The sequence below is a fragment of the Pocillopora damicornis genome, chromosome 6 (assembly GCF_964200805.1).
Source record: "Pocillopora damicornis chromosome 6, jaPocDami1.2, whole genome shotgun sequence".
Lineage (NCBI taxonomy): Eukaryota > Metazoa > Cnidaria > Anthozoa > Scleractinia > Pocilloporidae > Pocillopora > Pocillopora damicornis.
The window spans coordinates 23043931-23070808 of record NC_142675.1 but is presented as its reverse complement, the minus strand read 5'-3'; the positions used below and the strand labels follow the sequence as shown (position 1 = coordinate 23070808).

At 38.0% G+C, this 26878-nt stretch overlaps 4 protein-coding genes across 5 annotated transcripts; 3 read left to right on the top strand and 1 right to left on the bottom strand.

Moving 5' to 3' along the window:
* The first annotated feature begins 84 nt into the window (after positions 1 to 84).
* Positions 85 to 2167, top strand: LOC113681938 (potassium voltage-gated channel subfamily A member 1). Its single transcript, XM_027199072.2, has one exon. It carries the CDS (start codon positions 399 to 401, stop codon positions 1551 to 1553), a length of 1155 nt encoding a protein of 384 aa, XP_027054873.2. The 5' UTR covers positions 85 to 398; the 3' UTR covers positions 1554 to 2167.
* A 1773-nt stretch (positions 2168 to 3940) lies between these two features.
* LOC113682039 (protein IWS1 homolog) lies at positions 3941 to 14481 on the top strand. Its single transcript, XM_027199190.2, has 16 exons — positions 3941 to 4857; positions 5545 to 5626; positions 7086 to 7164; positions 7582 to 7627; positions 7739 to 7907; positions 8189 to 8231; positions 8631 to 8660; positions 9091 to 9162; positions 9297 to 9379; positions 9484 to 9535; positions 9878 to 9955; positions 10213 to 10330; positions 12577 to 12685; positions 13207 to 13272; positions 13346 to 13460; positions 13835 to 14481. The coding sequence occupies exons 1-16, from the start codon at positions 4122 to 4124 to the stop codon at positions 13961 to 13963; spliced, it is 2007 nt and encodes a 668-aa protein (XP_027054991.2). The 5' UTR covers positions 3941 to 4121; the 3' UTR covers positions 13964 to 14481.
* A 1398-nt stretch (positions 14482 to 15879) lies between these two features.
* LOC113682027 (doublesex and mab-3 related transcription factor 3, truncated) lies at positions 15880 to 21240 on the top strand. Of its 2 annotated transcripts, XM_089208538.1 has the most exons (3): positions 15880 to 16017; positions 18232 to 18641; positions 19808 to 21240. In XM_089208538.1, the coding sequence occupies exons 2-3, from the start codon at positions 18266 to 18268 to the stop codon at positions 20743 to 20745; spliced, it is 1314 nt and encodes a 437-aa protein (XP_089064664.1). In that variant the 5' UTR covers positions 15880 to 16017; positions 18232 to 18265; the 3' UTR covers positions 20746 to 21240. The 2 variants fall into 2 exon arrangements, with proteins under 2 accessions (XP_089064664.1, XP_027054976.2); XM_027199175.2 differs by lacking the exon at positions 15880 to 16017 and having other exon boundaries at positions 18084 to 18641.
* Positions 21241 to 22057: 817 nt separating this feature from the next.
* LOC113682028 (ras-related GTP-binding protein A) lies at positions 22058 to 26836 on the bottom strand. The gene is made up of 8 exons (XM_027199176.2): positions 26697 to 26836; positions 26473 to 26572; positions 26100 to 26166; positions 25244 to 25466; positions 24679 to 24897; positions 23787 to 23878; positions 23506 to 23621; positions 22058 to 23034 (listed from the first exon to the last, which is right to left on the bottom strand). Exons 1-8 carry the CDS (start codon positions 26724 to 26726, stop codon positions 22934 to 22936), a joined length of 948 nt encoding a protein of 315 aa, XP_027054977.1. The 5' UTR covers positions 26727 to 26836; the 3' UTR covers positions 22058 to 22933.
* Between the last annotated feature and the right edge of the window lie 42 nt (positions 26837 to 26878).

The window sequence follows — 26878 nt, the reverse complement described above, 5'->3', positions numbered from 1 at the left end:
TTTGAACTCTAGCTTAGGATACGTGATCATGCGTCGGAAATTTTAAATTATTTATTGTAGCTTAAAGTAACCATTGAAGTATATTTACATTGTAATTCGCGGGTAAACTCTCACTGGGAGGAAATTCGCCACAAAGTGAGTTCTTGTCTTCGAGCGAGAAATAAATCGCTAATTAATCGACACGGACAACACGAAACGGATTTTCGGCGAGACAGTATATGAAGACATCGCTCACCTGAGGTGTTTCTCGAGGTTGGAGTCAATTTTAAGAGCGGCACCTTCGTTAAAATTCAGACTGCAAAGTAACAGCATAAGAATAATATTATTGAAAGACAAACGGCGCAATTGAACGTGTAAGGCAAACAGCCCGCGGAGTGAACCGTAAGAATCATGGTGCAATGACTTCAAACGCTACTTTCTCGATGACAAAGAAAGAAAGTTCCGCCAGTTCAAGAATTAGGATCAACGTAAGCGGAACAATGTTTGAAACTTTAGAAGAAACCTTGTCGAGGTACCCAGACACTCTTTTAGGATGTCCAAAGAAGCGTGTTCAATATTTTGATAAAAGACATGACGAATACTTTTTCAACCGAAACAGACTGGCTTTCGATGCGATTCTGTTTTATTATCAGTCGTATGGGAGACTAGTTAGACCCGACATGGTGCCTGAGAATGTTTTTATCGATGAGGTACGTTTCTTCCAAATTCGAAGCTCTTACACTTCTACTCGAGATAAAATCGAGCGTGCTCTTTTAGGAAAAGACGAGGATTTACCACAAAACCTCATACAACGTAAGATATGGCTGTTGTTTTCACATCCCGAATCATCATACGCAGCAAGAGTTCTGGCAGTTTTATCTGTTGTTATCATTCTTCTTTCGGTCGTTATACCATGTTTTGAGTCGTCATCTGGGGGCATCAACTCTATAAATAACAATAGGAGCACGTTTTTCTCGTCTTTGGAGATGGCCTGTTATATTTGGTTTACCTTCGAGTTAGTGGTTCGTTTTTGCAGCGCACCTCATAAACTGCGGTTTTTTCGCTCAATGCTTAACATCGTTGACATAATCAGCGTAGTTCCGTACTATGTTCTTCTAACAATGCAAAACACTCGTGCACCGTTATCGGTGCTGCGCGCGGCAAGAATGCTGCGTGTTTTACGGATATTCAAACTCTCCCGCTACTCTAGTGGTATGCGGATATTGATATTTACGTTTTATACGAGTATGAAAGAGTTGGGAATGTTTTTTATCTTCATTTCCATCAGTGTCGTGGTATCATCGAGCGCAGCGTACTACGCCGAGACTGGTTGCGAAAAATGCGCTTTTACGAGCATCCCTGACGCGTTTTGGTGGGCGGTGAACACGATTACAACGGTGGGTTACGGCGATCAGTACCCGCTGACAGCCTCTGGTAAAATGGTGGGTTGTCTGCTGACCGTGTTTGGTGTTTTAATCATTGCTCTTCCAGTTTTCCTCTTTGTCGCAAACTTCAACAAAGTTATGAACGCCAACATGGCGGCAATTGACCGCGCTGGAGAAAAAGAACGCTGAAGTCAACTGAACCCATTGAAACTCTAAGTGTGCACTGAAATGGCTTTCTCCGATTGCTTGCCGAATTTTGCATCACGCGAAGTACTTTTAGCAAAGCAAAACAAATTCTGCTACCATCTTGCACATGAATTGTGCAAATATTTTCTTTGTATTTAAGCGCTTGTATCGATTACCATTTGTTACTTTAATGTTCTTTGAGTCCCTTCGATAATAGAAACTATGACTAATGTCAGAGCCACCCGCTAAAAGATTTTTATCAATTTTCCTTAATCAAAATGATGTCCATGTTTGTGTTACCAACGCAAAAATATGACTAATCTCTTTTTTCAGGCAGATTATTGAAAACCTGTTTGAAAATAAGATGGATTAATTGATTGCTTGAAAAGGATTTTAGCTAGTGTTAAGGGCAATTCTTTCTGTTTAGTAAAAGAAAATGTTTCTATCGGAAACTGTATTTAGGTAATCAATCAAGCTGTCTTATTTGTAAACAGCTTTTAAATAATCTTCCTGAAAATTGGAAACATTAGTCACTGCATAAAATCCTTGATTATTGTAAACGGACTAACATTAATTTTAATTTTTTTCAAATAAAGCTTACGATTTTACCCCATGAACACTTACCGTAACAGTATGCTGAGTCCACTAAAGCAAGAAAAAATTTTTAAAATTGTTTACATCTCGCGCATCAAACAAATTTTCAGCGCTAGAATCCAGTCCATTGCGAAACTTAACTGCATGTGCTCTGATACGGACCAAAATCAGCATTGTTTGCCGTTTCCCATTTCATTTATCGTTATTTTCGTTACCCTTCTATGGTTGTTGTTTTTGTACTTTCATGTCTCTTTTCATTTGTTTGTTTTTGTTTGGATTTGTATTTGTTTTTCTTTTTTCACCAACGAGTCTTCACCCAAGCAACTTACTATACAAATGAAAATGTGAATTTCAGTTTCTCTTTCATTTGCTCTCTCATTTATTACGATGAATGAACTCTGTCACTTCGCCAAAATAACATGTCCTCTGGCGTCAAGGTGTTCAGAATTAATTTTGTATTGAATAGGCTTCAATCAAGGACCGGGAATTTCAACATTTCAATTTCAAAATAAAAGAAGACCGACGCTCAGCTGAATGACTGTTTGTATGTTTGCGATCAAGTCAGTTAAGTGGTTCTAAGGAAAGAAATTAATTAAAGACGGGGATCAACGTCCCTTATTTCGCCAATAGATCATCAGACCGGTTAAGGGGAGAACTTTGCACGTACAGTATATCAGGAAAAATGATGGACACAACCGCGATGACCGAAAGAATTGAAAGGCTCTCCTAATGGGTTATACGAAATTAAGACTGAGCGCTTATTCCATTAGCCACGAAGTTGAGGTTTTTGTCGGCTGATTTATCACCTCGAGGAAAAGGATTGTCAAATTGATAGGAATAGAAAGTGCCAAGTGGTATAATCGTTACAGAGTGATTCAATAAAGAACCGCCTTAGGGCTCCTACGTAAATTTCAGTATAGTTTGCCTTTTTGCAGCTTCAAAACAGCAGATAGTAACCCAATGATACAGTAAGACTGTTGGAAGCTTTAAGAAGAGCACAATAAAAGTTGAGGAGGTGTTAGCTCAGTGGCAGATTTGCTGTGATGAATATCTGCTCCTAAATCGAAGCTTTGATCAACTTGTAATGTAACGCTCTAATATATAGATTTAGCCAAGCCTAAAAGCGGAGCTCGCATTTTTTTTTCCGCACGTCTCAAGGACACAACGGCTTGCCCCGGAACCCGGGTCGTCCGACTCGGAGCCCTGACAGTACACTGACCACTGGACTACTGAACAAAGCGTGGCGTTGGCTTGCCCGCGGTACAGTTGACCACGCATGTTAAAAGTAGCACCTCGTACGGTCGTACGGTCGTACGGTCGTCGGTCGGTTTGATGGGTTTTTACTATTTTGTATAATTATGGGGCTACGCTCTACAAGCTCCGCTATAATCGCCAACTGCGAGAGATGAGTCGTTGAAACTTGTGTTGTGGTCATCTGTAAAGTCAGGTTCTCCAAGGCTCTGTTTTGGCCTCTTTATTCTTCTTATTATTAGTCTACCAAACTGGGCTATATATTAAAAAAATCATATTTTAAGGAGAGGTCTATTTTAAGAAAATCCTACTTTAAGGAAAGGTGTAGACTCTGTTAATTACCGTGTGACAGGAGCCAATTACTTAATGGGCTCTTACGTGTGATACATACTGCAATAAAAACTGATTGCCATTTCCATATCGTACGTGCAGTCTGATTATGAACGCTGCGGCCGGTTGCAAGCTAGGACCCGGCGACAGTTGCCTGCTAAGCTTGTTGTTTTTCTTCACTCCCCTCTTGTCCACCCTCTGCCTTACGTTTACAGGCGGGTTAGGTGAGCGAGCACTGGAGACTGGAAACCACTAAAAGGCTTGGCTACTAAGCGGAGGATTGTGTTTTGAAGAGAGTTTAGTATCGAAGCGTGATCGTGTGAAGTGAGGTTTGTTTTTATTCCATCTCCTAAGAAGGTTTGGTATTCAGAATAGAAGACTCTGTTCCTTGCAAGAATGGGTGATCATGTCAGAAATCCCTTTGACGACATTGATTCCGGAGATGATGAGATAGAAAAGCCACCGACACCTGAAATCCATCATGGCGGTGATTCGCCAAGGGCGCCAGGTTTTAGCGATATTTCAGACAACGAAGATGATGAAAAAACCGGCGAAGAAGCCACCAAACAACAGCCTGAAGATAGCAACGATAGTTCTAACGTTAGTTCCCCAGGTGATAGGGAAGATAATACAAAAGAGGATATCATTACGGAGGCGAAACCTGACGCTAGTCCTCTCTACGATCAGGAAATGTCGCCCGTTTCATCAACTTCGGCAACAGCTGACGACCAGGAGAACACGGTCGCCAAAGAAGATCACAAAGAGAAGGATGCTTCCTTAGAAGCTGAGCAATTACCACAAAAAACAAATCAAGAATCTGAAAGAAAACAAGAGAATTTAGAAGGAACGGAAGTCGAAGGTGAACTTGGAGTTCTTAGTCAGCTGTCTACACCAAGAGCAGAGATGGGCGAAGGAGAGCCCGAGGGAAATTTAAATGTATCAGAGAACACAACCGAAAGATGGCGAACTTTTTCTTCAGGGGCAGCAACGGACGATGACTTAGAAATGCCAATATCACCTTTAGGTCTTGGACTCTCAGGACCTGAATCAGAAATAGTTGATGACATTTTGAAAAGTGATGTCTCCAAGCTTCTTCCTGGCAATGAAGACGAGTCTAAGGAAGGGCCAATAGGTATGATTGATTTTGAAACGGTAGGACACACTTTCTATCTGTGAACCAGTACAATAACTCACTCAGGATGTTGGGTAGTATGAGAAACACTCGGAAATCTCAAGCCAAAGATGAGTGATTTGCAGACTTGTTGAGTGTTCTCTCAACATTCCACATCAGTTGTTTTGCTGGCAAGCCATTATAAAGTGTGGCCATTTGTTTTATGAAACAGCTATAGTCTAATGGTATACTGAACCCTTTTTTTCACTAATCAGAGTGCACCTAGTATCTTTTATGTAAAGTTCTAAGATATCCCAGATCAATATCAGTATCTGGGAAACTGCCCACCTACCCCTCCCCTAACCCAACATTAACCCTAACTTGTCATCAATTAACTGTTGTTGGGTTAGGGGAGGGGTAGGTGGGCAGTTGCCCAGGTACTAATATATTGATCTGGTATCCCTTACAGCTGAAGAAACTGTCCAGCAGTGAGTATAGGGAACTATAAACATGGTGATGTAGGCTGGTTACTCTATTGAGACATTCCTCTGATCTCACCTTCAAAATAACCACTTACTTCAACAACAAAGCCACCAACTCCAAAACTCTTTTACTAATCCTGCCCCTTCTCCCAGCCCTTTGGGAGCTTGGTTCCACCTCTCATGTGATAGTAAGTCTTGACACATACACTGTGCCCTTTCTTTGCAGACCAAAACGATGACCTCAACAACATAGCTAAAGAGGAGAAGAGTCTTGCTGAGGGAAGACCAACAGAACAAGATGAGGAAGGGTATGTGCAATTTTTGTACTGTGACCACACAGCTGATCATCTTTATTTTTCTCAGTGCAACTCATGGTACTGTTCAGAAGTATATAAGAGTACTGTTACATACATATACGTACATACATACTTTATTTATGCTCAAAATTCACAGTGTAGCTGTAGAGCTAATATCTTCGAGAAAATAAGCTAAAATAAAATAAAAATATGCTATATTACAATTCCAATATTATTTATAAACTATATACAACATTATGCATGCAGAGGGAAATATAACTTGTAGATGTACTGTGGAAAAGCTCCATATCTGAGGATCTCCTGCTTGAATTCTAGAAAATTTAATGTTTTGTAAGCATCTGGGAGAGAGTTCTATATTTTGCTAGCTAAGTATGAAAAAGGGTGCAGACCGTAAGTCGTTGCTTTTAGGTTGGGAAGGGCCAGGATATGATTTCCATGCAAATTGTAGCATGAAGACTGTACAGTGAACATATCTTTTAAATAACATGGATAATTCGTAAAGACCAGACTCTTATATAACATGATCATGAAGTTCTGGAGGCGTCTAATGAATAGAGATTTTAAGTTAACTTTGCATAGTACTTTGCCTTCCCCCCTGCATGATATTTTACAGTTATCTTGCCACTAGGAAGACTCACCACCAGTGAGCTCACCACTAAGGTAATCTCACCACCACCAAGGCGCCACTAGTAAACTTGCCGCCAAGGTTGCTAGCTAATTCAGTATAGATTCAAAGATTTAGGCAACTCTTAAGTTTGAACTTAAGTCTCGCAAGCATCACCATAGGAATGCCATAGACAAAACTGCAGAGCTGTGCTGAAGGCTTAATAGTTTTATAAAGGTGGTAGAAGGTGAGTGAAATGTGCATAACGATTAAGGAGCCACCAATTTGATCTGATACAAGAAGATATCAAAGGGACTATTGAATGACAAAACAAGTGTTTTGAAAGTTCACAAGGAGATCCTGACAATTTCTACTCCACTCCCACAACAACTCTAGTGGCAAACTTAATAGTGGCAAGTCTTCCTGGAGGCAAGGTGACTGCATGACCATATCCCCTTGCATTTCGTCAAATTTTCATCACAGTTTAGCCCAACCAATTTACACCCCTGTGTGCCAAAAGGCACTGTAAGAGTGAAGTTTTAGCCCAAGAAGACAATACAGTGACCAGTTCAGGAGCCTCTTTCAAAGGCCCTAATTTCCTTTCAGACTCAAACCCTTATGTTAAAGTTCTGTAAGGATTAGTGATTTTTACCTTTGCTCAAACACATTTCCCTTGTTTCATTGCCAGATATTTTAACTGTTTAAATTTCAAACCTGTTAATATTTTAATCTTTAATGTAAATGCAGCAAACAAAACTCACTTTTTGGGACCAGTAACCACAAACATTTTCTTCTTGCACATTTTACAAGTTAGATAAGAAGTATGTTTCTTCAAATGTTGATCAGGGTAGAATCTGAAGAGGAGGCTGGTGAGCAGCTGATTCAGGATATTTTTGGTGCTAGTGATGAGGAGGAAGAATTTGTGGTAAGAATGAAAACACCTGACAGTTTACTTAGTTTGTTTCGCCTCTCTTTGTAGCTAAACTTTTTCACCACCAGGGATCTGAATGTTAACTCCCCCGCTAACTGATGATCATATATTAATATTTGGATCAATAAAATCACACATCTACCCCTCCTCTAACCCAACATTAACCCTAATTTGTTATTAGTTGACTTTTGTTGATTGAGGGAAGGGGTGGGTGGGCAGTTACACAGGTACTAACATTGAGCGAAATATTTTCTGGCTTCTTATGAGAATTTGGTGTTTTAACATAACAATATAGTCAATAACCTTGTACCCTTTGCAAGATGACATTTTTTTTAATGCTCTTTACCAGTCTGCTCTGATACTGTAATCAAAACAAATGAATAATTTCTTACTGATTCTTCAAACTTTTAGGGATTTGGACAAGAAGACATTGAAGTGACCAAGAAGAAGAAGGGAGGTAAAGATTTATAGCTTGTTACTTTTTCCAATCAGTAACTGTTTATCCAGGGAAATTTTGTTGTGCACAGTTTATATTACTCAAAGTCAAATCCTTGCTGTCTGTATTTAGCACGAGACAGAAAGCAGCACTCACTGTCCCTTGGATCAGAAGCTGATGATGAAGAAGTTAAAGCAAATAAGGATGACTTGGAAACAATGAAGGTTCCAAAACCCAAATCTAACAAAAGTGCCTTAGACGATGATGATGATGATGACGATGATTTGGATGACAAGCAAGTGTAAGTGTACTGTAATTAAATTCATTTCAGTCTACACCTTTTTTTCAAACAATGAAGAGAGCTCTTGGAACATTACTTGTTCACTTGAATGATGTAATTGCATTGGTGCTTTTGCCATTCTGAATTCCGTCAGGTTTCTCTTGGTACATTTCTCTTAATTACAATTTACATGTGGGGGTCAGTTTGTTACTGTTATTCACCCAAAAAATGCGATTTATCCAGGGGTATTTCATGTAATTGTGTTCTTGTATTTATACATGTACATCTTGTTTTCTTTTTAGGTTTGTGTCAGATTTTGACCTGATGATACAGAAAAAGAAAGAGGTACATCCAAACTTGCAGTCTTTATGGTTACTCAAAGGAACTTATTTTACAATGTTTTGTTTCTTCTCTGTGATTTCTTCTGAAGTTGCATCTCGCAAGTAGGGTTAAATCTCAAGAGTGGATTTCCTTGGAATGGAAAATAGAGAAAGAAAAAAGTCCCCTTGGCTTGCAGAATCCTCGGCTTGCAGAATCCTTCTCTGTAAATCACTTTGTTAAGCATCAGCTACAAAATAGAATTTGGATTTGGCCCATGCTCATAACAAATTTTTGACATCTTGGTATATCTATGATTATATTTTGTTGTCAAACAGGCTGATTTGACAAGACTTAAGGTAACCTTTAGCAGTTTCATGTGTATGATGGTTTTATGACTAACTCATTATTTGTGTGCTTATACAGATGAACAGGAATTTCAGAAGGAAAAGGAAGGTAAGAAGTATTTACAGAATATTGATAATTGAAACAAGTGGAGTTCAATTTGGTCTGACATCATATTCGTGATTTCACAATCAAATTGGAATGCACCACAAGTTGATTTGAGTTCACAAGTATGATTTCAGGCCAAAATTTTAAGACAAAAAGTTACTTTAGTTAATCAGTTTTGAAATTGCAAAGTTTCATTTATTTCATATGTAGTTAGATTAACACATGAAAAAGCCCCACATCGAAATCCAAGAATGACAATCGTCTGTGTGCACTTTCCATGGGATAATCTTTATCTCCCAATGAAATTCACCTTTTTGTGCAAAAAAAATATATTTTTTTTATCTCAGAGGTCTCTGAAACACAGTTATAGTTAATGAAAGTTTAATGAATATGAATAAAAACTCACAGATGATTAATGGTTTTGGACTTACAGAATGTGGACATCATAAGTGACAGTGATGATGCAGTAGCACATATGATAACTCAGATGAAAGAAGTTGCAGAGGTACCTGTGATTTTTACTTTGGGTTATTTTTGTAATTATAATTTGTAATTCCACTTTGAAATTCCAATTAGCCCCTAATTCTTATTGTTGCTTTTCTAGCTTCACATGCAGTTTGTTTCTTTTTATTTATTCAGGAAGATAGGATGCTGAACGGAGCAAAGCAAGCAGCTACCAAGAAACTCAAAATGCTTCCTTCTGTTCTAACACATTTACACAAGTGAGTCTCTGACTGTTATCCCGTTCGGTCTGCCTTGCTTATTCAAAACACTTGTCTTTAATTGTTTTGCTCACTTCATGATTGTCTCTTGTTTGGTATCTCAGAGCTGATTTACAAACTACATTCCTCGAGCTTGGCGTTTTGCCTGTTTTGAAGGTTAGTAAGCTCTTTCATCTAGATGTGTTATTTTTCTTTTACCCTTAAACGAAAAATGTTTTGTCAGAAATAGAAAATTTAGTAGCTGAGCAGAAAGTTGGCAGTTTCGATAGGTCGTGAATCCTATTGTAAACGTCCCAGATTACTTTAACGCTCAATTTGAAAATGGCTGTATAACTTTTTCCCGATGAAAATGAAAGTATTTTCTTTTGAAAAGCACTACTACTCATGTGGCTATGGACGCACCGGAAGTGCGTGTGATTTCCACGCGTGTAGTTACTGCAGTACTCGTGGTCAGTATTCCACATAATAACTCATGTCGTATTTTGCTTTACGCCTTAGGACTGGTTGAGCCCTCTGCCTGATGGTTCTCTACCTCATCTTCAGATTCGAGAAGGACTGCTCAAAGTCTTAGCCGAGGTAAGCTTTGAGCTTGAAATGCTCGTGGGCTCTCTGAAAATAAGTTCGTACTTTTGTCACTCTGTCCTCAGTCAACATCTTCATTAGGATTTAATGGTCCAGAGGTAGTAATTCTGTACGGATTACCCATGATCCTTGCTGCCAGTTGGGTTGTTCTGTGTCACTAACAATGTTCCTTTTGCTCACTGGCTGAATTATAGTTACGATTCCCTCGTGAGGACCTCACTCTCGGTTGATAAGTAGTTATTTGTTTTTAGTTTCCTTCCATGGACAGCAGAACTCTTAAAATGAGCGGAATCGGTAAGGCAGTCATGTACCTGTGCCGCCATCCGAGAGAGACAAGAGCCAATAAGAAAATTGCAGGAAAACTCGTCAGTAAGTATTGTTATTACGGTTACAAGAACGAGATTTGAATAGAAATTTCCTTCAAGGATTCCTTCTGAAAAGTCGTACATTATGTAACGGAATTAAATAATGCTTTTCGATAGAAGCCCATCTCACCGCACCACATTTCAGTACAATTCCGGTGGTAGCATAACGTTAAAGAATTTCCCCTCGCCCTCTTTCGTCAACCTTGTTCCCAAGGACCAAAATTAGAATAGAGAGGACTCTGTCGGCTTGTCTTTGTCCGAGAGATTTTAAACTGTTGCTTTGTTGGTTCCTCGAACCCCTAAGCAGGCCATTTTCCTTAGCCTTACCACCAAATTTATCTTTTATTTTATACAAGTCCAACTCATTTTATAAAGGTAATAACATGATTTCAAGTGCAATTTGATGTTAATGAGCAGTAAGTAAATTTTCAAAGAAAACAAAATTGCACGAGGTCGTAGGTCAAGGGCAATTTGTAGTCTTTGAAAATTTACAAGTGCTTATTAACACCAAATTGCAGGAGAAACCATGCTATTACTTGTTGATAATATGCATGATAAAAAGCATCCCAAAAAAAAAGTCAAGACAGGCAAAATTTTGACAGCGCACGCTATTTGTTATTTAAACTCGTGTTGCAACTTTGCACTCTGGTTACATGAGAATGCGCTCGTTTTCAGTCAATCAGAAGCGAGTAATTTTTCATGCGCATTATTATGTAAGAAAGGTCCAGAACCTTTCATAATTGTTAAAAAGGGTAGGTTTGGGGCACGTAAATAACTTTTTTTTAAGATAGAAAGCAAACGATCAAGTAAAGTTACTACGATAGAAGGGAATTTTCTGGAAATACTTCCGTCCTCCCTCATAAAATGAGAAGTACTTCCGCCTTCCCACATTAAAATGACCCTAAAAGTTTCATGCTTTTAGCTTCAGGGCGTTTAGCCCCTTTTTAACTCGTGAATTGCGCGCATGCGCAAGAGCGAGTTATAGGTACGATGTGGGGAATGGCATTCGCTCGCTCGCTCGCTCGCTCGCTCGATTGGTCGATTCCTGTAAACTTTTTTTAGATTTTAGGCTTTTGAGTGCATTTGATAGTTTTTGGCGAGCAATAAAAAGACGAAATGGCGACCTTTGTTGCTAAGAATAGTGGTGGGGTGAAAAAGAAGCCAATTATAATCTTTAAAGAGTTTTTTTTACGTTTTAGTTGCAACAAGCGGCGCCAGCGACTGGCAGGCATGCAAGGATTCACACTGAAATAACAGAACAACCTTCGTTTTTCATAAAATTGTAATTTACAATCCTTGAACTTGAAAACAATCCGAAGATTAATTGAAAATATCACTTACTGCGAAGCGCTCGGAGTTTACAGATGTTCAAAAGCTTTTTCTGTTATAGCGTGAGATTGAGGACAAAATTGATCATTACGTTCCGTCGCGTGTGTTTTTCCTGTGTGAAGCAACAGAAGATGCCGGCGACTGACGAAATAACAAGTTAACACGAAAATCAAATAACACCTAAACAAACAGTTTTAGCTACCGATTTTCAGTGAATTTTAAAAGAACAATTTTCTTTTAAGTTTCAAGACAATTTGAAGATTCAACATTCATACAACGTACTAAAATGCGGAAGTTACACACCACAAAATTGGTAAATAGGCCTGAAATGAAATTCTATCTTGTTATTGATCATACGTTGCCTAGCACGTGACTTAAATCTACCCAGGCGGAGATCCAAAATGACAGCGGCAGGCTTAGTTTAGTTATATCACTCAAAACTCGTTCCCGTTTGTCTCTTTTGATAAAGAGGGAATCGTTAATGTTTTCATTAAGACAGTATTGCCTTGATTTTCTAATATTTACAACGAAAGACAGTAAATCTCACTTTTCACCCACATTTACTTCCAACCTTTTCTCTTAAACCAGAAACAAAAATGATAGACGTTTAAAACACATGACATCATCCACCTTGTCAAATGTAATAGCATGATCATTTCAATGGTAATGCCTTCTTATCCCAGCGTTACTTTGTTTCTTTGCTACATTAACGAACACTGAACTACTGCTCGTACTCTAGATATGACAATCAACCACAAAATTCCCTAAACCAGATAACATTAAACATAATCTAAAAAATCATGTGTCAATTCACGAGTTTGCTCACAGAGCACTTTGATTTAAATTTATTGTTATATTTCATTTGTTTTTTTTTCTCAGTATTTATTTTGTTTTACTAAGTTTGTGGTTTGTTCTGTCTAGATGACTGGGCGCGGCCGATTTTCGGTGTGACGTCAAACTTCAAATCCCTCAGTCGTGAGGAGAGAGAACAACGGGATTACCAAAACATGTCCAAGAAAAGAAGATTAAGGTATCGTGTTGGAATTTGTTACTATGGAAAGCTTCTTCCACGACAACTTACTTCAAGGGTTCCCCCCATTTCAGGGACCCAAATTCTTGTCCCGACTGAAAAATCTTCTTACAACCGCTAGTCTGTCAACTTCACTGAAGGAACACCTTTGTGAAGCGGACACTTATTGTAGCCACATGTCTATCCTCTTATTATAGGATGCAAAAATAACATTTGTTTGTACTATTACAGCATTATTTTTTATTTGGACCAATCCGGCTGATGTTTGAACCGCAGCTGGTTTTTATGAACGGAAGTTGTTTCCAGTGAGGTTCACGTAGTAGTGAAAATGATGGTGAACTCATACTTACTTAAAACTTCATCGTTTCAGTCGTTATGCTCAACCATCTCAGCAGTCATCCCATTTGAAATCATCTCTTTTTCACATATCCTATTTCGAGAGTATCATACTTTTTGAGTTGCGTCCCTATCTAAAGTAGACTAAAAGAGATTATCACGCTTGTTTTATTTTACTTTCTCAGTTCAGTAGATAGCGATGGAGGCAGGACTCCAAAGTCCATCGATTCTGCTCTGCAAAGCGACAAAAAGTGAGTACGCTTGATCTTCAACCTTATTTGTTTTGCGCTTCACTAACGCGACGTGTCTTGAACCCCTCTTCAGAGCCGTGAAGCCTGGTGACAAGGGCTTTGTGATGCGAGCCCGCGTTCCCATGCCATCCAACAAAGATTACGTTGTGCGACCACAGAATGCTGTTGAACGGATGGATTTCTCCAAGGTAAGTCGATGATGAGACTACAGTTACTAGGTCAGTGTCACGTTACGTACACATGACTCGCCTTTGAGCGACGGTTGTCAGGCATATTGGAAAGTACAATTTGCCAGTGTGGTGTAGAATGCAGTTGAAATCTAACTTAAGGGCTGCCTGACCAGTAAACGCCTAACAGGTTGCTATTATGATAGACATATGCATCAGCTTGGAAGTGTTCTTTTGAAGGAAAGTTATTAGCTTTAGCTATAGGGGAAGATTAGAAATCAGTTTTAGTTTAGTGTATACAACCAATTTACGAACAAAGGATTAATCAGACAGTAAAAAAGTTATTGGATATAAAACGAGTTTCGTCTTGCTTTGCTATGTTCTGTCAATTTCAGAAACCTCAAAAGTCGATGAACCGTTTTGAAAAACAGAAGAGAAAGTTTGACGAAAAGAAAAAGCTTCTCAACAGAGGATCACAGCGAGCCGTGGGTATCAGCATCGAAGGAAGGAAAATGGCTCTTTGATCGGCGCCGTTTACGTGCTGCCTACACGAAGTAATCGTTCATGTGAAACACTGACGCTAAATGAATCTTTACTGCAAGCATCCCTCGTCTTTGTGAACACGCAATGAACAAACGTCATCAGTCACTTGAGAGATGAATGGAGCGAAGTGTTTTGACGCACGCCTATCAGAGCCAACGATGTAACAACTTTTTAACTTGCGCTAATTGTAATGAAAATGAATGAAGGAAAATAAGGATCAGAAGATTTTTGTTACCTTTGATGAGAAATCCATACTCTATTATTAGTATCCTGATATGATTTTGTGAACTCGTAACTTGACTTCAAAGGACTGCTAGGGAAAGTAACTGAGGTTTGAGCTATTACACTCTAGGTTATAGAACCTTAGATTGACTTGTGTTTTTTTTTTTTTTGGTTGCTATTTGAAAAACAAAAGTTACTTCCCTTTGTGTCCGCGCGAAAGCATCTTCATAAATACTCGGTTTTGTACATAACAAAATAATTATTTAAAACTTTCAAATTGTGGAATCATTGCTAGAGATACAACAGACAGATGAAGGTTTACTCGGTTTCTTTGCGAAGCCATTGGATTTGTTGTTTCGCAAGGATGGAAGCTACGCGGAGTTTCTACTAAGCATAGTTTTCATATCGCGCTGGAAATATACATGTTGTTCGATTAGCGCGGATATTTGGCGAATTGCGTCGTATTTATCCTAGCCCCTCAAGGGGCGAGAAAAGTCCATGCGATAAGCAAACTGTCGGACCTTGTTATATGTTAAACCATCGAATAAGGGATTTTATCCACCAATATTTCGTTTCCTAGTATTTTTGGCTTCTAGTTCTAAATAATTTCTGACTTATCTGAGTATTATAGCGATCGCATACGGTGTGCGTGAAAGACGGTAATATTACAAACCAAACCATGTAAGTCCGCTTTTTTATGACCAACGAAACAAACTGATACACTTAAAAGCTCGTTGCTTAAAAATTTCTAGCCCAACTAAAACGAAAAAGTAGTTGTTTGGATCGTCCAGTGCGTTCCGCTTCCCTTCCGAATTTGACCACGTCCCATTGTAATACCGTGGCAAACTTTGCGCGTTTCGTTGCCCCAATATGGTAATTTGAGTGATGGTGGAATAACAATCTTGGAGGGAATGAGCACAGCAAGAACATCATGGAAAGGCTTTTTCTAGGTGGCTATAGGGAAAAAGCTTTCAAGTCGCTAGCACAGAGCTTGTATGATTACAGCTTATTCCTAGTTCTTCACGACGCTTATTCCAATTTCTGTTGGCTTTACCGTTAGTATCTGTGGCACTGGTAGGATCACATTTCTATTTGATATGATGAAGTACTTAAGATTGAAGGTCTTTCAATTTCAACTAGCTTTCTTCCCAAAGAACCTTTGTAATGAAATCCTGACAAAAACATTTCCGCACAAAAGCGAGCGGGTGACAAGAGATTGTTTAAGTGCATTACCCAAGATCAAAGCACAAAGCTCTTGGGTAGAATTCCCACGGGCTATTCCTTAGGCTTCTGCCCTTCATTAAGAAAATGGGGAGCCCTTACGAAGGCAAAGGTTCTTTCAAAATATTTTTGTAGGGCAAAACGTTAAACTGGTACTAACTAAGAGTTTTGTTAAAGTATTAAATAACACCACGTGAAGTCCTTATTTTGAAAAAAAAAAAAAGAAAGAAAAAAAAAAAAAAAACAAGCACGAAGAGCATAAAGGTGTAATGCTCAGAACAGGTGTTTCATGGTGAACAAAGAAAAAGCGTTCGTTGGAAGAGGATGATATCAATTATGGAACAGCATTTGGTCGGTTCTAGTATTTTCAACTCTTGAAAAAAATCAATTCTACGGTTCCATCTCGCAATGCTTCTTCACCTAAGAGTCTTTTAAGAGACAAGTCCTGAATCCTCAAACTGCAGGAATGCTAGTCCGATGATTTATTTTTCCTCGAGTGTAACAACGCCAACTCAAATTTAGCTCGTCTTCCAACAAACGATCGAGTGAATGTTCATGTACCTTACACGACGTATGATGCTTCCTTGACGCAGTAAGTATCGAAAACTTTGTGTCTTTTTTTTTCTTTTTTATATATTTTTCAGTTTAGGGCGGTATTCTAAGGTTACATTTTGCAGAGTATCCTAATTAGAGGTAATAGTAAGGTAAATATTTATCGCCGCCACCTGCAAGTAACCCGCTGGTATAGCTGAACTGAAGTTAGTAAGAATGTTTCAGTCGAATGCTTTTTTTACATCAATAAAGAATTTGTTTATATTGCGATTTTTGGGTTCTGTTTTTAGAATGTTATTGTAAAAGCTGAGTGCACTGCTTTGGTAGATTCGCCGAAAAACAGGAAAAATAATCACTTGTTAACTTTTTTGTGTCTGAGCGCCTGAGTAACGGAGTAATTCATACAAATATTTTAAAGGCGCGTTTATTGAAAATAACTTGAATATTATGACTAATAGGTTTTAACCTCAAAAAGTAGGGAAAAACTGCGGACTTTAGGAGATCTAATGAAAGATTGTGTGAAGTCCTTAAAAGTCAATTGGTGAAATAACATGTCGTCGGCGTAAAGACAATAAAACCACTGTAAATGAACTAGATTTTTAAACATGGTATGAAACTTCAACAACGAATTGAAGCGAACTTTAATAAATGAGTTTTAAATTGTCAAGTGTTCGCAAAGAATTGCCTTGAATCCGAAATCTGATGTTCATTTATCAATTTGTGTTTCTGTTATATTTTACAGTCTGTCTGGTTCACAGAGGGAAAGCATAATCTTCCGCTCTCTCACATGAAATATTAAAACGTCCCGAACTGGTATCGGTTAGAATGTGTTAGCAAGCAAAAAATACCTACTGTTATTTTCATCTTTACGCAAAAACCATGGGTGGTATCGAATTTCTTTTACTTCATACTTAGATTCGTCAAAGTACTGAAAATTCTATGTTAAGGAAGAGATCAGCTTGAAAAATGAAAATGATAAATATTAAAAGCACATGGCTATGTCATGTGCGATCTTACGACCACGTCAATTTTTGAGAAATATAATAGGGTAGGCAGTCCTTGAAGTCTGACTGACAATTCAGCCATAAAATATAATACTATGCAAACTTGGAAAAAGAAATTTAAAAAAAAACTGGTTTGGTTCAGAGCTAACATCTGTTTATTCAGTGTAATGGCAGTGTTAATGTATTTACCGAAATGTATACATTTCCGATTGTGGCGAAGAAACCAATTCACGGGCCGCGGACATGCTTAAGTCAACAAAAGAAAAAATGTCATAAAAATATTTCGCCGCCTTGTAATAAGCAAAACAAACGAGTGCTCCGGAAAAGGTGAACAGTTGCTACTCGAAAAGTGTAAATACCATGTTTAAAATGGTTATTAATTTTAATCACGTACACTGACAAAGCTAACAACTCTGCTACAGCTACGAAAATCCTCGTCTGAATTCTCAGTCTTCGCGAAAGAACCCTTTTGAAATACATTTGGGTCACGGTTTTGAAGGAGTAAGTCACGAAATTTATTCCGCTGGACTCTCGTAAAATCTTAAAATATCAGGAAATGCATTCCTCGAGGTGAGAAGTTTTTAGTTTCATTGCTTGTCAATTCTTTTGTTTGGCCTGGTACATGGTGAAATGGTTGGTTAAGTTTTGAAGTATTACCACACATCTGTCTCCAAATAAACGCATCTGAATTGAAAAAAATCAAAACTTTCCATGTTAGTTTCACGATTTCTCCATTTAATTTTGTTCTGTTCGAGATTTTTCTGGCTGGTGGTGATGAAAAAAAATCTTCGAGGTGAATAAAATTCATACATAAATTATGTTACTTTTATACTGCTGTTTAAAGAGCGAGAACAAACTTGTCTAAGAGAATGACAACAGAGGGCTTTGACTTGAGGCGGGATCACCCGCTCTGAATCGAATGAAGGAGTACTTCCGAAAGTCCTTAAAGTCAGGATAAATTTTCCCCCATCGCTTCAAAGTTTTGTGGGTTGCCATTTTGTGTATTTATACTTTGTACAGTTTTTAAGGACTAAGTATCACTTGCGGGCGAACTAACAATAGTATTGAATAATTGAACAGCGACAAGCCAATGAGATGGCTCGTTTTTCTTAGCAAACATCCCTGTTAATTAGTCAGACACATTTAAACAGTGGTCTTTCTATTTGAGACCAATTTTGCTTTAATCGCAGAGGACTAGAGCATCCATCACGTGGAGAAGCTGTAGTATTGAGTTTTGTTTCATCTCTTAGGTCAAACTCGACGAGAAAATCTTTTGAAATTGCCATGAGCGCTGTATCTGAGAATGCCCCATCCAACAGTACCCTACGCGCGCCAAAATGCGCCCGCTGCCGGAATCACGGAGTGGTATCTTCGCTGAAAGGTCACAAACATTATTGTAAATGGAGGGACTGTGTTTGCCCCAAGTGCCTGTTAATAGCAGAGAGACAGAGAATTACCGCCGCTAGGGTGGCCCTTCTGCGCCATCAAACCAGAATGGAACCGTTCGAATCTAAAGGCTGTGGACCATGCGTTGAATTTACGCATGGAGGCGCGGATCACGAAGTAGTATTCCCTTCGTTCACGCCGAGAGTGAACTCGGTTTTCTCCGCCAGTCCTCCATCCGAACCAACACGACCAGCTTCTTGCCCTGTAACTGAAGGTAATAAAAAGATAGTTATGATTTTTCTTTTTTTGTATAGTCTGTCAATACAAAGTTAGCCATTTAAAAAATGGTACGTGATTTGAAAAAATTAGTATGTGATTTCCAGGTGTCATCAGGCGTGAAACAAACTCTAAAACGGAAGACGATTTGAAAGAACAAAAGATCAGCTGCAGTTGAAATCAACTGAAAAAAAAAATTCTTTTGTCTCGGTGAAAGTGTTGTGTAATCTTAACAGTGAGTTGTCTATAAAACCATTTCTATCGATCTTTTTGTTTCGCATTGATGGTAATTCTAAGCCCAACTTTTCTTAATGTACAGCACTAAAACAAATTTTAAATTACATCATCATTGAAAGAGGAGAAAGGAACATACCAAGAAGATAAAAAACATTCGAATTAGTTTTTTCTTGTCAGAGGTGTCTCATAAGATTTAATTTAATGCACATGTCAATTGCGTAGAGTTTAAGTGCTATATTTAAGTAGAGAGAAAAAAACGAATTTTGTAACTGAAGGAAGTGGACTGTAGTAAAGAAACAGTAATACATGTGGTTATTCTCTTTGGGAAATTTGTTATAAATAGGTAATTTCTATTCATTCTCGAATAGTTCATTTGATCGTATGTTTCCGAAAGTATTTATCATTTAGTTTAATGAACTGCACAAACTGCACAAACAATCAAACCACCTGTTGCCCACTTGAGCGAGTACAAAAATATCTAGACTTTTTATCAAAATTAATTACTTCTCTGATAAATTGTATAACTGCTTGCTCGTATGTTGAATTTGAACGCTACTTTTTCCTAAAGGGAGGTTGGTACTTATTAGAAATTATTCAGTGGTACCGGTATGGTTCGATAATTTGTGCTAAACGATTCGTTCTAATTCTTGTGCTGACAGCGCTTTTAAATTGGATTTGTCTGACGTAAAGAGGAAATGTCCGCCTATTATTTCAACTCACTTTTATTGAAGGAGAGAGACTTGAAAAGACAACAGAAGGTTCTACTGACATACATTTTTTGGTTTGTCTGTTTAACGAGTTTGTCTTCAATTGAAATGTTTGGCAGACGGTGCAAATAATTCAGTTACTTTGATTGAAAGTGAAAAGGTTAGGGTTTTGTTAATCAAATTGTGAATCCTAACTTCTCTTCCATGATTCATCTTACAGAGAAAAACTCACAACAGCCAGTGTTCATTAAAGAAGAAAAAATTGATCCGGAGTATTCCAGCAATGACACTCTTCCCGAAGACGACCGAGGTGATGAACCTCCTCCCAAAAGATTGGCAAGAAGCGCCTCACCGCAGCTTACAAACGGGAATGTTTCTCGCTCCCCGTCACCTCGCTTTCACGTGCATGAAAGCTGTCGACCACAAGCAGATCATGTGATCAGGGAGAACGATAACTCTTCGTTTCAGTTGCCATGGAGCTCGACTTTCCGTGACCAAGATGATTTCGACTACACCGTGAAGCTTCTTCAAAAGAGTCTTGGTGAATCTGCCTTCAAAAGACGGAAACCTCCCCATCCTGTCGAAGTTCTCAGCAAAATATTTCCTTCACACAAAGAAAACGTATTGGAACTCGTTCTGAAAGGCTGCAGTGGTGATTTGGTCCAAGCGATCGAATGTATTCTAGCTGGCAAGAGTCATTCCATCGACTTTCCGGAGCCAGCCTCGTCCTGTCTTCCCTCTGCCCCTTTGTCTTCTAGTTTTTCCAGCATTCCGTTCACGAGAGTTAAACAAACTCTGCTTCCAGGCGTGCCTCTCTCTTTACCTCTTACATCATTCAACGGTGCTACCAAGACTACTGCGCACCCACTGACCTCAATGGGAGCGCAGGCTCATGGTGGACTAAGGTTACCTCCCATGATACGAAGCCGTTCGTTACAAACTCAAAGAAACGAGCATGAAGAAAGAGAACTGAATGGATATCATGCGCACAACGGCCTCATTGGGCCAGCATTTTTGCCGCCTTATCGAGGTTCGCCTCCGCTTTCTAGAGAAAACAACTTTTTGGAGAACGAAATCTCGGTTTGTTTTCGTTGTGGTACAAAATCTCGATCGGGTGACCGATTTTGTGGGAAATGTGGGGCGGACCTTAAATGTTAACAAGACGTGTCATTTGTTTGACTGTGAGCCATTAGTTTTGATGAGGGTCGGGTATATTAAATCGAGCTTACCAGAAAACTCCCCGAGAAAAGTTTAAAAACAGCGGCTTTACCGTTTTCGTTTTCTTCTAGTTATATCAGTTTTGCAGTGGGGCGTCGTAAAAAGAAAGTTTTAAAAAGCGGTTCGTGGTCTTTCCCAAGAAGTTACCAGTAAGCCTCGATATGATGTATTCGCCTCATTCGTGTCCAAATAATTGGCGCACATTTTCCAATCGGTCGGCAAAACTAGTTTCGAAAATAATTAATCCAAGAAAGGTCACAATATTTACTCTTTTATGTGCAAATTCCTGATGAGGAGTTGTAAATGTTGTTGGCAAAGGTGTTACTTTTTTCTCAAGGCAGGATCAAGAGACAAAATCACCTTTTTAAAAGAAACTTATCTGTGAAACCATCTCAGAGTCCTTTATCTAATAAAAGGCATAAACGGAAATAAAAACGCATTTTTTGTCTCTAACTATTACAGCTTTAATCTATTCTCAAAATCAGGGGGTTGGTTGGAAGGAAAAGATCACCTTAACAAGATTCATCTTTACCCTCTACTTGTCACTGTAAGCGATAAAAATGTCAACCAGATTGACTTACCATGATTAAAGGGGGGAAGTTTCCTAAGAGACCGTCATACTGCGTAAATTGGCCACCGTAAAGAGTTTCACAAGCTGATACGATGACCAAAGATACTCGTACATATCCAAACGAAAACACGCTTTAATGTACTTCCAAACAAAACGAAACGACGTGAAGATTCGAAGCGAAGTGAACAATTGAAGCGGTTGCTAAAACAAGGTTACAAATAATAAGTTACTAAATTTATACGTAAAGAAATTGGCAAACGAGAAAACAAAGTAAAGATTTACTAAAGACACTTCCAAACGCTATAGGAGGTCCGGGAACAAATGGCTGGTTACAGACGACAGAGAACGATTTAAAGCGATTTTGAAAAATGAATCAGAACAGTTAAACGAGAAAGCCGAATGAATGAAATTTATGGTATAGAACTTAGAGAAATGATGTAAAAACAAAGTAGTGGATTATCGATGAAAGTAATGCGCGTGAAAACAAAAGAACAAATATAAATAAAAATGCGATGGAAAGTGAAAAGTTACAAATTTACAATTAATTACGTCAATATGATTTTTGGCGGTAACAGATCAAGCTTCGAGCGCTAGCACGTCGTGGTTTCTTTTATCGCCTGCACTCAATCATCTGTTTGCTTCTTGTAGTAACTAGCCTTCTTATCACTAATAAAAAACGCAGAGGGCAATTGTTTTTTATTAAGAAAGACTCAATTTCAACTCCAGCTCACATTACTCTGAACATACTCAGTTTCTTTCCAGGAGTGGTTTCAAATACCTCAAAGATAGGCTAGCCCTACATCAATAAAGTAACACTAGACTATCACACGGGCATTTGGCAATCCATGAGTCACCTTTAAGAAAAATATATCAGGTCATATGTGTAGAAAGCAAATTAATTTAAGTGGAATAGACTTGGATTGATAATGACAATTAACACAAAAAATTATTTAAACCAGTAATAATGAGTAAGGCACAGCATAATTTTTTCCAATGGATATTAAGCCACACTAAAGAAAAACTGAGCAAATATCAATTTAAAGTCTCTCACAACCTGTTAATTAAGAACAAGTTCTGCCGGTGATCTTCATCCTTACCAGACAAGACTGGTCAGAATGATAAAGGCTGGAACTCGGCTTGCAGGCCTGCTCTTGAAGGTTTATTAATCATGGCTCAATACATCCTTGTTCTTGTTCTTATAATGCTCCTTCTTTCTGTTCATGGATGGCAAACCAAGAGACTCTTAAAGGCTTTTTTCAGTTGTACTGAACCTTTTCATTATTATTATTTTCATTATCTGACTGACTATCTGGCTCAGTAGTATACTATCATCGTATCACCATGCAGGACACTATTTCCTAAGCAGAAGGTATGTCATTACACAAAAATGTAATTATTATTAATAACATGGCAATCACAGGGAATACAACTACATAATACAAGATACAAAACAGCTAACCATTCCCCTTAACATAGAATAGTTATATTTTACAACATCTCTGGCTGATTTAGCGATATATATTGTTTATTTTCAAGATGTACATCATTCTTTATTATCTATCTTCCTTTCAGGGAATGCTGCCCATTACTGGAAACCTTTTCTAGCCTCTCAAAGTGCTTCCTTGCATTGCGAATATTAATCTGTGTAGCAGCAGATGCTAAGAGAGAGAAGAATTTACACTTCAAGCAGATGTTGAAAATTCACTCATTATAGAATCAAATTCAAAGCACTTTCATATTTCTTTGGAATCTGAAGATGTAAATACTCTGAAGAGGGCTATGTTTAATAAACAACTTGAAGATTTGTTTCTATAGTGTACAAGCTATTAAGATTGATTGCCCTTTTTAACAACCTGTTTTTCAGTTAAATGCTCTAAGTCAGGTTTGTGGAAGCAAGTTGGTCAGTGTTAACTCAAGAGATTTTTTTTCCCTTCACAACGGTACTTAACAGTTACATAGAGGTTGTAAAAAAGGTCTTTCTGTCTGGTCTGTTGGTTATAGTATTGCTGTAAATACGGGAGTTTGAAATGTAAAAAGTAGATCAATTCCTGTATCAGGAACCAACTCCAAGGATGAGCTAGTTGCACATAGGTGTCACCTATGAGAAAGTTCATTGTATATATACTTACGGATTGTGTTGTCAGACATGATAACCATCACATATGTGTTTGGTGTAAAGACATCAATAAATGCAGCAAATGTAGAATTGCGCACCTCCATGCTCTGAAAATGGGCATGCAGTTTACTATGGAGAAAATTAAGAGTGGAAGGTCAAGATTAATTATCCATGTTACACAATACAGGGGCTTCAAGCAGTTAAAACTGGAGCATAAGCTCAGTAGTGATGTGATAAAGCATCCAAGTCCATTAGACTGGAAAACTTGACCTTCCTCAACAGGACTCAACTTACCTACAGCTTAACTTGAACTGTTTGATAATGTTACTAATTTTTTCAAATCTGTGTACATCCTTATGGGACTTGCGTTGACAATAAGAAATAACCTGAAAAATGAACACTAAGTGTCATTCAAATGTTGTTTACAAAGAGGGTCACAACAACAAACTCAAACTAAGTTAAATCTACCGTTAACAATTTACAAATAACCCTTTAATTCTTAAGATCTCATTAGCTATATAATGGTCATTATGTTAGTATTTATTCTCATTACTTGTCTGCTTGATATTGTATTGATATTGTAAGGAGAAATTCTGTCTCAGTCACCCATGGGAGTGAAAGGGTTTAAAGCTATTGAATAGTTGACAGATCTGATAGCTGAGTAGTTAGAAAGATCAACTCTGGATCAAGAGTCCACTGTTTAACCCTTTAACTCCCATGAGTGACCAAGACAGAATTTCTCCTTACAATATCAATACAATATCAACCAGATAAGTGATGAGAATAAAGGAAAATATCAATTTGAGGATAATTAGTTGATCCAATACTAAGTTCTCTGAACTGACATTATAAGAATTGTATGGTCAAGATAGTAAGGAGAATTATAAATTTGATCTGGGAGTTAAAGGGTTAAGACTTGGCTAGGTCCTTGTGTTGTTTTCTACAATGAGAAAATATTAAAGTATCTAATAAAGCCTGTAGTGTAAAAAGCTATCAGTGGACTGTCAAGAAAATTGAAAAAATGCCAATGTTGACAGACTATTGTAGATTAGCAGCCCATTTCAATAAAAACTACAATGTAGGTATTTGGTATATCAGGGGATGCTAAAGCAGGATCAGGCTTCCAGGTGTTCACCCTTCACCTCCTAACATCAGTTGGCACATTCTTCTTTAATTAAATACCTACCAGAAATGTGGCCCTCTCAAACAAAAGGACTTCATCTGCTTCAATGATTGAAGCAAAGTTCTCCAGATTCTGTTCCAGTTGTGTCACATTTGGTATCAGCTGATAGACAATGGATGACCAAGCCTTGTAAAGAGTTTCATCCCAAATTGATGTACGGAAACATGTACATTCCAGTGGCTTTGAGAGCCTTTTGAGGTCTTCTTCCCGCTCTCTAAAAATCTGAAAAAAAAATCATGTCTTTTGGAGACATTTTCACAACCCAACCTGTATTCCGCAAAGCTAAATTTTTAGTACCTTCTGTCCAAATTCATCAAAGCGACTACGTTCCTTGTTGAAATTTATGATCTCTCCCACATATCTCATTACCTGTTTTCATGATTGCAGATTCGCAGTAGGGAAAAAATTGCCATCTGGTGACATTGTGAAGGCTTCATTGTACAACAAAGAAGAGATCATATTTAGCCCCATAAAAATATGTTGAGTGACTTTTTTTCAAGACTGCATTAAAGCTTATATTATGAAGTCAATGTCTCTATTGCTATCTTATTACTGCAAATTTACTCACTGCATCTCTCTGATCTTCTTGTACCAAATCCATTTTGTGAATAAGGCAAAATATTTTGGCATCAGGTGAATTCTGAAGAATGGCCTCTAGGCAAGTCTGGTAGTAGTGCATATCTTTCTCAAGTTCACGACTTTCCACATCAAACACATAAATTAGAACTTCAACATTTCTAAAAATGTTGTCCCTCTGACTTGTGAAATAATTCTCCATAAATGCCTCTTGTCTGGGAAGTGAAAATAACACAATTGCTACCACTCCATTTTTTATGAAGATTGGAAGAGAGTCAATATATCAGCCCCCCCTGGAATTAATGGAAGGCCAGAGTTATCTTATCTCTCTAATCTTTCAGATTCTTTCTCATAGAGGTTTACAAAATAACTGAAAAATTAGGAGCACCCTGATTGGTCAAAAACCTCTTGTTTATTGCAATAGTAAACCCATAGGAAATTGAAACATCCTAACACTAGATAGACCCAACCTTCTATCAATCTATTGTTGTAATAACCAACTTGGGATGTTCGGAGAACACCCAAAAAGTTTGCAAGTCACTCACCTCTGGCTTGTGAATTACAAACTTTTCCTATGTTCTCCTAATATCCTGCATGGGTTATTAAGCTGGTAAACATATAGAAAGTGCGGTCTATTGCTTAATTAGAAAGTGTGATTAGAGATTAACAAATCAACTTCAAAAAAATAGTTGCCTGTATCAGCCAATTGTCCAGCTACTAATTACAATCAAAAATATTTCTCATTAGTTCAGTTACTACACTGAAAAAAATGAGAATATTGGTTAAAATATTTTACAATTCACAACAACTACATCGTAAAATGACGGTAAACTTAATGGTCAAATTACCCTCCACAATCCCAAAGATTGAGAACCAAATTTCCAAGAAAACGAACATGAGAATGTTCCACGTCAACTGAAAATAGAAAAAAATTAAAATTACTCGTCAGAATGGAAAGTAAGAGGCCCTGCAATTTCACACGAGAGAAAATTCTGAAGTGATGTTAACTTTACAAAATAAAGACAAAGAGCCTCAAAGTGCGGGTACAAAAAATAAACTGTTAACAACAGTTAGACACTTGGATGATTTGGTTTTATAAACGGAATTGGTAATGTATAAATACATATACATATATTTATAATAAATTGCCTACGTAAAATGTTTTTGAAGCTGACGTTTGGATCGTTAACCCTTCGTCAGAGCGAAAGATAAAATACTTACTTGTCGCTCCAAGCCTTCTTGTGTCTCTTGCAATGTAGTTTGCAAATATTATCGACCTCATGCTCGTTTTTCCTGAGCCACTTTTACCCATAAGAAGAACCTTCAAGAAAAATTCGCAAGATGTAACATGCACGATGATAAGTAAGTCACAAGATTTTCCCATTAGTAGCATATATAGGCGCAATTATCTGATAATAAAAATACATAAAATATCAGAAAAATACCTTCTTCTTCATCTTGACGTTCTTTTCCATCAGTTCTGATTAAAAACTTTTCGTAACTACGTGAATTCTCGTGACAGTCAAACTGCATGAGTTCTCGCGAGGAAGTCATGTGAGGATGTGAGAGGATGCGTGGAACCTGCAATATCCCTAAGTCAGCGGAATTGCGTGGGCGTAACTCTATG

Excerpts from the sequence above, each read along its gene's own strand:
- LOC113681938 (XM_027199072.2), top strand. The coding sequence starts at position 399 with ATGACTTCAAACGCTACTTTCTCGATGACAAAGAAAGAAAGTTCCGCC.
- LOC113682028 (XM_027199176.2), bottom strand. The coding sequence starts at position 26,726 with ATGGAAAAGAACGTCAAGATGAAGAAGAAG. Across the intron at positions 26,573-26,696 it reads ACGTCAAGATGAAGAAGAAG|GTTCTTCTTATGGGTAAAAG; the intron begins GTATTTTTCTGA and ends TTTTTCTTGAAG. Across the intron at positions 23,035-23,505 it reads CATGTCTGACAACACAATCC|CATCTGCTGCTACACAGATT; the intron begins GTAAGTATATAT and ends TCTCTCTCTTAG.
- LOC113682027 (XM_089208538.1), top strand. The coding sequence starts at position 18,266 with ATGAGCGCTGTATCTGAGAATGCCCCATCCAACAGTACCCTACGCGCG. Across the intron at positions 18,642-19,807 it reads TTCTTGCCCTGTAACTGAAG|AGAAAAACTCACAACAGCCA; the intron begins GTAATAAAAAGA and ends TTCATCTTACAG.
- LOC113682039 (XM_027199190.2), top strand. The coding sequence starts at position 4,122 with ATGGGTGATCATGTCAGAAATCCCTTTGACGACATTGATTCCGGAGAT. Across the intron at positions 7,165-7,581 it reads ATGAGGAGGAAGAATTTGTG|GGATTTGGACAAGAAGACAT; the intron begins GTAAGAATGAAA and ends TCAAACTTTTAG. Across the intron at positions 8,232-8,630 it reads TGATACAGAAAAAGAAAGAG|ATGAACAGGAATTTCAGAAG; the intron begins GTACATCCAAAC and ends GTGCTTATACAG.